This window comes from Mustela erminea, chromosome 8 (assembly GCF_009829155.1).
Source record: "Mustela erminea isolate mMusErm1 chromosome 8, mMusErm1.Pri, whole genome shotgun sequence".
In the NCBI taxonomy this organism is placed as follows: domain Eukaryota; kingdom Metazoa; phylum Chordata; class Mammalia; order Carnivora; family Mustelidae; genus Mustela; species Mustela erminea.
In genome coordinates this window covers 73,448,803-73,460,045 of record NC_045621.1, presented here as the reverse complement: position 1 = coordinate 73,460,045, position 11,243 = coordinate 73,448,803, and the positions used below count along the sequence as shown (strand labels likewise).

The window sequence follows — 11,243 nt, the reverse complement described above, 5'->3', positions numbered from 1 at the left end:
GTATTAGACAAATAAGTTAAATCCATGACTTCAGAACTTTAGCCAATATTCTTCCAAGTAGATCTTTCACCAAATCACCTAAAATGTACAAACAATAGTAGATTCTAAATTTATAAAGGGAAATAAGGACTCAGTGATTGAGAAGTTGAATGTCCTATCTTTGATTAACTGAAAATGGATGACTTTATAATATAAATTACACATTGGAGTATCACCAGTTAGAGTTAATGAAGGGTATATTCATTCTTATATATTTACTATTTTCAGAACCACCTGGTCCACCAACCAATCTCAAAGTGGTCGACACAACCAAAAGTTCCATAACTCTTGGATGGGGAAAACCAGTGTATGATGGTGGCGCGCCAATAATCGGATATGTTGTGGAAATGAGACCAAAACGAGAAGATGCATCTCCTGATGAAGGCTGGAAAAGGTGCAATGCTGCTGCACAACTTGTTCGCATGGAGTTCACTGTTACCAGCTTGGATGAAAACCAGGAATATGAGTTCAGGGTGTGTGCCCAAAACCAAGCTGGCATTGGGCGCCCTGCTGAACTAAAGGATGCTATTAAACCTAAAGAAATCCTCGGTGAGACCCTATTTTGTCCTAGGATTCATTCACTCTACACTTCTTGCATGATTTCCCCACATTCCAAAAAGTCAACTAATGGTTTTCATATCATTTGCAGAACCTCCGGAGATTGACCTGGATGCCAGCATGAGAAAACTGGTCATAGTGAGAGCAGGATGCCCTATCCGACTATTTGCCATAGTGAGAGGACGACCTGCTCCTAAAGTCACTTGGCGAAGAGTGGGTATTGACAATGTGATCAGAAAAGGACAAGTTGATCTGGTGGACACGATGGCCTTCCTTGTCATCCCCAATTCCACCCGTGATGACTCAGGAAAATATTCCTTGACACTTGTGAACCCAGCAGGAGAAAAGGCCGTGTTTGTGAATGTCAGAGTATTAGGTGGGTTACTAACAAGCTCCTTCTTCCCCTTCGAAAACACATTAGTTAAGAAGAAGGCTGAAGAGACCTGTATATCTGATTTTGTGGCTCTTTGCAGATACTCCCGGACCTGTGACTGATTTAAAAGTTTCAGATGTCACTAAAACATCATGCCACATTTCCTGGGCCCCTCCTGAGAATGACGGTGGGAGCCAAGTGACACATTACATTGTGGAGAAGCGTGAGGCAGAAAGAAAGACGTGGTCAACAGTTACCCCAGAAGTCAAGAAAACGAGCTTCCAAGTCACCAACCTTGTCCCTGGGAATGAGTACTTCTTCAGAGTCACTGCCGTCAATGAATATGGCCCTGGCGTGCCAGCAGATGTCCCCAAACCAGTGCTTGCATCAGATCCTCTGAGTAAGGACCGTCCTTTTTCCTCCTTTTCACTCCAGTCTCAAGATACTGAAACACGTTCATCTACCACACCAAAGGGCTTTAATTTGTAGAAACCCAAACAGGACAAATAAATCTCTCACTCACTCATTGAAGAGTGTTTTAATCTGCCCCAACTTGTACTTCCCACGTTCAACACACTGAGCTCCAGTTTCCAGATGCTTCCAAGCAAGCAGCATACTGAAACATTTATGTAGAGTAAAAAGGGATGGGATTAGTTTACCTGGACAGTTTTTCTGAATCCCATTTTTCTTCTAGGTGAGCCAGATCCCCCAAGGAAACTAGAAGTTACTGAAATGACCAAAAACAGCGCTGTGTTAGCCTGGTTACCTCCCCTGCGTGACGGAGGTGCCAAAATCGACGGCTACATCATCAGTTACAGAGAGGAGGAGCAGCCTGCAGACCGCTGGACAGAGTACTCAGTAGTAAAAGATCTCAGCCTTGTCGTCACTGGCCTAAAGGAAGGAAAGAAGTATAAATTCAGAGTAGCAGCCAGAAATGCCGTTGGAGTTAGTTTGCCAAGGGAAGCAGAAGGAGTATATGAAGCCAAAGAACAGCTGTGTAAGTGGTCACCATCTCCTTTTATCATGTGATAAAAGTCCATGAGAATTTTCTTCTCACAATAGACTGGACTCTCATATTTTCTCTTTGGCTCAATCTTATTCTTTTTCAAAAATACTAGTAGCTGTAATGCAGTCATGAGCTCGAAGCCATTAATGGGTTGCCACCCACAGTCTGAGAAACACTAGTAAAGCTCCCATCAGAGGAACTCTAGCCTCCCCGCAAACTTAACGAATTTTCGTTTTACTTTTAGTGCCTCCAAAGATCCTTATGCCGGAGCAAATTACTATTAAAGCTGGGAAGAAACTCCGAGTTGAAGCCCATGTGTATGGAAAGCCTAATCCAGTCTGTAAATGGAAAAAAGGAGAAGATGACGTTGTCACTTCCAGTCACCTGGCGGTGCATAAAGCAGACACCTCTTCCATCCTGATCATAAAGGATGTTACCAGGAAAGACAGCGGGTACTACAGCCTCACTGCAGAGAACAGCTCTGGGACAGACACTCAGAAAATCAAAGTTACTGTCATGGGTAGGTTAAGCTTTAGACAAATGGTTACCTAGATATGACAATCAGAAACATTTTCTTCCTTTCAAATCCCTGTTCTTATATTTCTTTCTCTTGGTTTCTGCAGATGCTCCTGGGCCCCCTCAGCCCCCATTTGACATTTCTGAGATAGACGCTGACGCTTGCTCCCTGTCGTGGCACATCCCTCTGGAGGATGGAGGTAGTAACATCACCAATTACATAGTGGAGAAATGTGACGTGAGCCGAGGCGACTGGGTGACGGCTCTTGCCTCAGTGACAAAAACCTCCTGCAGAGTTGGAAAACTGATCCCAGGACAGGAGTATATCTTCCGGGTCCGTGCCGAAAATCGATTTGGCATTTCAGAGCCTCTCACATCTCCAAAGATGCTGGCTAAGTACCCATTTGGTAGGTTTCTTTCAGGGAGGGAAAAAAAAAAAGTTGTTTTCTTTCCGGTCTGTTAACTTAAGGGAAAAAACCTAACATCTCCCTTCTCCTCCTCTCCAGGTGTTCCTAGTGAACCGAAGAATGCACGGGTCACTAAAGTCAACAAAGACTGCATATTTGTGGCATGGGACAGACCAGACAGTGATGGAGGGAGTCCCATCACTGGTTATCTGATTGAACGCAAAGAAAGAAACAGCTTGCTCTGGGTGAAAGCTAACGATACTCCTGTCCGGTCAACTGAATATCCTTGTGCTGGCCTCATAGAAGGTCTCGAGTATTCATTCAGAATCTATGCGCTAAACAAAGCTGGATCCAGCCCACCCAGCAAACCAACAGAATACGTAACCGCAAGAATGCCAGTTGGTGAGTAATTTTTGTTAGTATTATGGGAGTATATTTAAATCTCAAAGTCTCTGAGGATTATTACTTCTTTTTAGAGATATTCTCAATATTTCTGGGTGATTCTTTGAAATATGGAAGTTTGTAACTTCTGCTGTTAAGATAAACGCTAAGAGTACCTCTTATGGTTTCAGATCCTCCTGGAAAGCCTGAAGTTATTGATGTTACCAAGAGTACTGTATCCCTCATCTGGGCTCGTCCAAAACATGATGGAGGCAGCAAAATTATTGGCTACTTTGTAGAAGCTTGCAAACTTCCTGGTGATAAGTGGGTACGGTGCAATACCTCACCTCACCAGATTCCCCAGGAAGAGTACACAGTCACTGGCTTAGAAGAGAATGCTCAGTATCAATTTAGAGCAATTGCCAAGACTGCAGTAAACATCAGCCAACCCTCCGAACCTTCTGATCCAGTGACCATCCAGGCGGAAAATGGTAAAATTCCACCTTTGCCTATAATACTCAACAGAAATGTATTTTTCTTTCTCTTAAATAAAAATAAAATACACATCATGGGAGGGAAGAAAAACAGGGAACATGATAGGTACTTTGTATACAGACAACTAAAAATTATGATTATAGAAAATCTTAATAACACAGCTAAAAAAACAAAAAACAAATTTAAAAAAACAACAAAAAAAAAACAGTACAAAACTGGGTGGACCTTGTAATTTCAACCATACACAGGCAGAGAGAGGACAAGGAAATGCACCAAATTGTCATAGTGAAAATTGAAGGATGTTGGAATTATGGAAGATATTTACTTTTTTTTAATATGCTTTCAGCATTATCAAACTTCTTATTAAACCTATATTCTTTTTTAAAGATTTATTTAGAGAGAGAGAGAAAGAGTGCAACGGGGGGCAGAGAGAGAGAGAGAGAAAATCTCAAGCAGATTCCTCACTGAGCACAGAGCCTGATGCAGGGCTTGATCTCACAACCCCAAGATCTGAGCTGAAATCGAGAGTTAGATGCTTAACCAACTAAGCCACCCAGGAGCCCCTAAACCTATATTCTTTTACAATAAATAAAAATCCCCTCTTGAAATATGAATTTCCTACTTTTATTAACAAGAATGATATGATATAGCTTTGCTTACATTAAATCCTGATCTTATTATTTTCCAGTTCCTCCCAGGATAGAGCTAAGTGTGGCGATGAAAGGTCTGCTTACCGTGAAGGCTGGAACCAATGTTTGCCTGGATGCTACTGTCTTTGGTAAACCAATGCCAACCGTCTCTTGGAAGAAAGAGGGCACGGTGCTGAAGCCAAGGGAAGGCATAAAGATGGCCATGAAGCGGAATCTGTGCACCCTGGAGCTGTTCAGCGTGAACCGGAAGGACTCGGGCGACTATACCATTACTGCTGAAAATTCGAGTGGTTCCAAATCAGCCACAATTAAGCTTCAAGTGTTAGGTAACTAATGCACTTACTTAAACTCTCATAAGTTACTTTGGTTAATGTGATGTAACAGAATTTACAAAATCATATGTGAGAAAAGATATATATCCTGATATATCGTTTGTAATCAGAGAATTATTCTTATCACAGTGCAGTGGCATTTTAGAGCTGAAAAGAGCATTAGAAATGGTATATTCCAGTTATATATCTTACGTATGAGGATATTAAGGTTGTGAAAAATTACATACTTTCTAAGGTCATACAGGAAGTTAATGACAATAGAAGACTGCAGTCAGGTCTCCAGAACTCCAATCTACTCATTCCCCATTTCACATGTGTTAGTGAAAGACTTCACTTGTCTTTCGTACTCTTCCAGATAAACCAGGGCCTCCAGCATCTGTTAAAATCAACAAAATGTATGCAGATCGTGCAATGCTTTCTTGGGAACCTCCTCTTGAAGACGGAGGCTCAGAAATCACCAACTATATTGTTGACAAACGTGAAACAAGCAGGCCCAACTGGGCACAAGTCTCGGCTACGGTGCCCATCACCAGCTGCAGTGTGGAGAAACTTATAGAGGGCCATGAATATCAGTTCCGAATTTGTGCTGAGAATAAATACGGAGTAGGCGATCCAATCTTCACTGAACCGGCAATTGCTAAAAACCCATATGGTAGGAACATTTTCCTTCGGTTTTTCGTTTGACTTTTTAAAGATTACCTCTTAGACTGATACAGTAACTTTTCAATCCATCTCTGCAGACCCACCTGGGCGCTGTGATCCTCCTGTTATTAGCAACATAACCAAAGATCACATGACGGTGAGCTGGAAACCACCAGCAGATGATGGCGGCTCACCCATCACTGGCTATTTGGTTGAAAAGCGAGAAACCCAGGCAGTTAACTGGACTAAAGTCAACAGAAAACCTGTTATAGAAAGAACCATAAAAGCAACAGGTCTCCAAGAGGGCACCGAATATGAATTCCGAGTTATCGCTATAAATAAGGCTGGACCGGGGAAACCCAGTGATGCATCCAAAGCTGTTTATGCCCGGGACCCCCTGTGTAAGTTTTCATGAAAGAGTCCCCTATCTTATGTTGTAATCAACCCTAAACAACCAGGAATGAGATTTTAAATGAAATTTTTCTGTTATTTATCCTCAGATCCTCCTGGCCCACCAGCATTTCCTAAAGTATACGATACAACCCGTAGCTCCGTGAGTCTATCTTGGGGCAAGCCAGCCTATGACGGTGGTAGCCCTATCATTGGCTACCTTGTTGAAGTAAAACGAGCTGACTCTGATAACTGGGTGAGGTGCAATTTACCAGAGAAGCTGCAGAAAACCCGCTTTGAGGTTACCGGCCTAATGGAAGACACAGAGTATCAGTTCCGTGTATATGCTGTTAATAAGATTGGATACAGCGACCCCAGTGATGTGCCAGACAAACACTGTCCCAAGGATATCTTAAGTGAGTATTACCAGCAGAAATAGAGTTTTCCTCATCAGTCATATTATGAAAGTCAGTACAGAACTCCCTCGGGTAGATTTGTTTATTTATGAGCATTAGAGTTGGTAGCTCTAGGAGTACCTTGTAATGGAAACCTGGGTTGGTACTGCGTGGTATCCTACACAGATCAAATGGAATGCCAGCTGATCTGTGGCTGAAAAGCTTTTCATACTCACACTTACATGAGAATTCATATCTTCAAAAGAATATGGAATATAGGATTTTATCCTGAAAACATAACATTTTTTTAAAACTAAGTAAAGAGCTATTTGTCATTCTAATGTTTTTTTCATGTTCTAATCTACCCCTTTTCGTAAGTATGTAATTGTAGACTCTCCATCCTAATTTCCATTTCACCATTTCTTCTATTTTCTTATCTCCCATAACCATTTCTCCCTTTATTTTTAATTACTTGGTGAAATACTTCACCCTCTATGTATTTTTCTTCCCATGATGAAATAAGGAAAGAGAGCCAGAGTGTCACCAGAGAACCTTCACTGAATATAGAAAAGAAAAACAAGAATGCACATGAGCCAAGAATCAGTTGTCTATATTTAATAAAGAGTGAGTTTGAGAGTATGGAAGTTCATGAAAAAAGGAGAAGAGGTAGAGATCCTTCAGGGAAAACTTGGTTTAGCCTACAGGATATCAGAATATAGAAAGATCAAAAATCACTAGAGTACTGAAATACAGAAGTTTTGAGGATCATACTAAGAATTTTTTAGAGACCTAGAAGTCAGTTCTGGAAAAGAAACATACTTTAGGAGTGATAAGGCTAGTCCTCAGAAACACATTTGACTATTAAATTATTACTTCAAACAGTCCCACCTGAGGGAGAACTCGATGCCGATTTGAGGAAAACACTCATATTACGTGCTGGAGTTACAATGAGACTGTATGTACCAGTAAAAGGACGTCCGCCTCCAAAGATAACTTGGTCTAAACCAAATGTCAATCTAAGAGAAAGGATTGGACTTGACATAAAATCAACAGACTTTGATACCTTCTTGCGCTGCGAAAATGTGAACAAATATGATGCAGGAAAATATATCTTGACTCTGGAGAACAGCTGTGGTAAAAAGGAATATACCATTGTAGTGAAAGTGCTGGGTAAGTCGATTTGAAAAAAACAATCATATGTTAAAAATGTAGTCTATGTATTTTTTACATATTCATTTCTTATTTACCCACGATTTGTCCAGATACTCCCGGGCCACCTGTCAATGTCACTGTTAAGGAAATATCCAAAGATTCTGCTTATATTACCTGGGATCCTCCTATTATTGATGGCGGAAGTCCCATCATCAACTATGTGGTGGAAAAACGTGATGCAGAGAGGAAGTCCTGGTCTACAGTGACAACTGAGTGCCCAAAAACAAGCTTCAGAGTGTCTAACTTGGAGGAGGGAAAATCCTACTTCTTCAGAGTGTTTGCTGAAAATGAGTATGGCATCGGGGATCCTGGGGAAACACGTGATGCTGTCAAAGCTTCCCGTAAGCAAATGACCTACTATCCCATCACTTTGAGTGACCTCTGACCTTGCTTATCTTGGGCTAAGTCTTATCATTTCTTCTTTGCTTTAGAAACCCCTGGACCAGTTGTGGACCTGAAAGTGCTATCTGTAACTAAGTCGTCTTGTAGCATAGGCTGGAAAAAGCCTCGCAGTGATGGTGGCAGCCGAATTACCGGATATGTGGTAGATTTCCTGACTGAAGACAATAAGTGGCAACGTGTTATGAAATCAATGAATTTACAGTACTCTGCAAAAGATCTGATTGAAGGCAAGGAATATACCTTCAGAGTGAGTGCTGAGAATGAAAACGGAGAAGGAACCCCAAGTGAAATCACTGCTGTGGCAAAGGATGATGTTGGTAAGCCTTTAGTCATGCATCTTCATTTTCCCTTTATTGTCCTCAAAAGTGCACTCTTGAGCCCTACTTACTGGCTTTTCTGAAAATCCTTTAAAATGTATAATGATCTGAAAAAAATCAATTGCCTGGTCTGAAAAATGACAATAATTTATCTATGCTATTTTACAGTGGCTCCTGACCTTGACTTAAAGGACATACCTGATTTGTGCTACTTGGCTAAAGAAAACAGCAACTTCCGTCTTAAGATCCCCATAAAAGGCAAGCCAGCTCCATCGGTATCCTGGAAGAAAGGGGAAGATCCTCTACCAACTGACACAAGGGTCAGTGTTGAGTCAACTGCAGTTAACACAACTCTTGTGGTATATGATTGCCAAAAATCTGATGCTGGAAAATACACAATCACACTGAAGAACGTTGCCGGCACCAAGGAAGGAACTCTCTCTATAAAAGTTGTTGGCAAGCCTGGCATCCCCACAGGACCAATCAAATTTGATGAAGTCACAGCAGAAGCCATGACCTTAAAGTGGGGTCCTCCAAAGGATGACGGAGGTTCTGAAATCACCAACTATATCCTAGAGAAGAGAGATTCTGTAAACAACAAGTGGGTGACATGTGCTTCAGCTGTCCAGAAAACCACCTTCAGAGTAACCAGACTTCATGAGGGCATGGAATACACCTTCAGGGTCAGTGCCGAAAATAAATATGGTGTAGGTGAAGGCCTGAAATCAGAGCCAATTGTTGCTAAACATCCATTTGGTAAGTGTCTCAGAGTCAGAAAACACAGAGCAAAACATGTTTTTGAGAAAAGTTCCCTATTATAAATCTTACATCATCTACTTTTTCCTAGATGTGCCTGATGCTCCCCCACCGCCCAATATCGTGGATGTCAGACATGATTCGGTATCTCTAACTTGGACTGACCCCAGGAAAACTGGTGGCTCTCCCATTACAGGTATTTCATTTGCTCTTCTCCTGTAGCTTTTACATTAATGTTTCTTCCAAATTGTCCTCCCTGAAAAACAAGCTGAATGGATGCTCCTTTGTTATAGCACGATCTGCAAATACAGTAATTGTTTTTTCCTTTCAGTACATTAAGCATTAGTTAACACTTGATTTCATTGAGAAATCTCCTAATAGTTAAAGGCTTTCATAGTGATTTTTTTTAAGTTGGAATTTTTCAACAGAAGGTGCAATAAATACACAGAAACCAAGAGGGGGAAAAAGTGCCTAGAAATAAGAGTATAGCCCAGCAAGAATGACTATTTATTCCATATTATGCCCACATATAAACCATTTGGCCAAAAACGTGTACTTAAAAATCAGTGTTTTCTACCTGAATTGACAAATTCACTGGGTCTTTTCTTTTTTTTGTAGGGTATCATATTGAGTTCAAGGAGAGAAACAGCCTTTTGTGGAAGAGAGCTAACAAGACTCCTATTAGGATGAAAGACTTCAAAGTGACAGGATTAACCGAAGGTCTTGAGTACGAATTCCGAGTAATGGCAATCAATTTAGCAGGAGTCGGCAAGCCAAGCCTGCCGTCAGAGCCTGTTGTGGCACTTGATCCAATTGGTAAGTCATTATACAAAGGAAAGCCCAGGTGTGTTTTCTGCATGAAAAAAAAAATTGGTATTCGACTGGCTTTTTTTTGCTTTGCTTTAGATCCTCCTGGCAAACCTGAGGTTATTAATGTAACAAGGAATTCAGTGACCCTCATTTGGACTGAACCCAAATATGATGGTGGTCATAAGTTGACTGGATATATAGTGGAGAAGCGCGATCTACCCTCTAAATCTTGGACGAAAGCCAACCATGTTAATGTCCCAGATTGTGCCTTTACTGTAACTGACCTCATTGAAGGTGGAAAATACGAATTCAGAGTTAGAGCGAAGAACACAGCAGGTGCTATCAGTGCTCCATCAGAAAGTACAGGAACCATTATTTGCAAGGATGAATATGGTGGGTCTAATTTTACTTTTTATGCACATAAAAAATCGCAAATTAAGCCTCCTTTCTTTGCTGATTAAAATGTATTTTTTTTTCTTTGCAGAGGCACCAACCATTGTCCTTGATCCCACAATAAAAGATGGGCTGACAATTAAGGCAGGAGATACCATTGTTTTGAGTGCCATTAGCATTCTTGGCAAGCCCCTTCCAAAGTCGAGTTGGTCTAGGGCAGGAAAAGACATGAGACCATCAGATATTGTTCAGATATCCTCAACCCCAACATCTTCCATGCTTACTGTCAAGTATGCCACTAGAAAAGATGCTGGTGAATATACCATTACTGCTACCAATCCTTTTGGCACAAAGGAAGAACACGTGAAGGTAACAGTCCTCGACGTACCTGGTCCCCCAGGTCCCATTGAAATCAGTAATGTTTCTGCTGAAAAAGCAACACTCACATGGACACCTCCATTGGAGGATGGCGGCTCACCAATAAAGTCCTATGTTCTTGAAAAGAGAGAAACCAGTCGACTTTTGTGGACAGTGGTTGCTGAAGATATTCAGTCTTGTAGGCATGTGGCCACCAAACTTATCCAAGGAAATGAATACCTCTTCCGGGTCTCAGCTGTAAACCAATATGGGAAAGGAGAACCTGTACAGTCTGAACCTGTCAAAATGGTGGACAGATTTGGTACGTAGAGCATATAAGGGAACTGACATGTTAACATTTGCAGCCTGGTTTATGAAGGCATGGATTTCTCATACATTTGCTTTCTTTTCAGGTCCCCCTGGCCCTCCTGGAAAACCCGAAATATCAAATGTCACTAAAAACACTGCTACCGTCAGTTGGAAAAGACCAGTGGATGACGGTGGTAGCGAAATCACAGGATATCATGTTGAAAGGAGAGAGAAGAAAAGCTTGCGATGGGTGAGAGCAACAAAGACGCCAGTTTCAGATCTGAGATGCAAAGTAACAGGACTGCAAGAAGGAAACACCTACGAATTCCGTGTCAGCGCAGAAAACAAAGCAGGAATTGGTCCACCCAGTGATGCTTCAAAACCTGTTCTGATGAAAGACGTAGCATGTTTGTATTTTTTTTTTAACACCACTCATTTGATAATGCCACTATTTTAGCAAAGTTATCCAAAAGCCAAACTCCTAACGTACACTTTCATGTCTT

At 41.4% G+C, this 11,243-nt stretch overlaps 1 protein-coding gene across 1 annotated transcript in view; it reads left to right on the top strand.

Annotated features, from left to right (window-relative positions):
• Positions 1–11,243, top strand: part of TTN (titin) — a 274,226-nt gene that overhangs the window by 212,247 nt on the left and 50,736 nt on the right. The window contains exons 284-304 of the mRNA XM_032356075.1: positions 268–588; positions 689–973; positions 1,071–1,370; positions 1,665–1,967; positions 2,221–2,496; positions 2,600–2,899; positions 2,999–3,301; positions 3,472–3,771; positions 4,464–4,751; positions 5,113–5,409; positions 5,498–5,800; positions 5,900–6,205; positions 7,067–7,354; positions 7,447–7,737; positions 7,828–8,115; positions 8,284–8,871; positions 8,963–9,067; positions 9,490–9,687; positions 9,778–10,074; positions 10,166–10,753; positions 10,845–11,147. Of these exons, the coding sequence (XP_032211966.1) occupies positions 268–588; positions 689–973; positions 1,071–1,370; positions 1,665–1,967; positions 2,221–2,496; positions 2,600–2,899; positions 2,999–3,301; positions 3,472–3,771; positions 4,464–4,751; positions 5,113–5,409; positions 5,498–5,800; positions 5,900–6,205; positions 7,067–7,354; positions 7,447–7,737; positions 7,828–8,115; positions 8,284–8,871; positions 8,963–9,067; positions 9,490–9,687; positions 9,778–10,074; positions 10,166–10,753; positions 10,845–11,147 (6,528 nt within the window). The remainder of the gene's footprint in view (positions 1–267; positions 589–688; positions 974–1,070; positions 1,371–1,664; positions 1,968–2,220; positions 2,497–2,599; positions 2,900–2,998; positions 3,302–3,471; positions 3,772–4,463; positions 4,752–5,112; positions 5,410–5,497; positions 5,801–5,899; positions 6,206–7,066; positions 7,355–7,446; positions 7,738–7,827; positions 8,116–8,283; positions 8,872–8,962; positions 9,068–9,489; positions 9,688–9,777; positions 10,075–10,165; positions 10,754–10,844; positions 11,148–11,243) is intronic.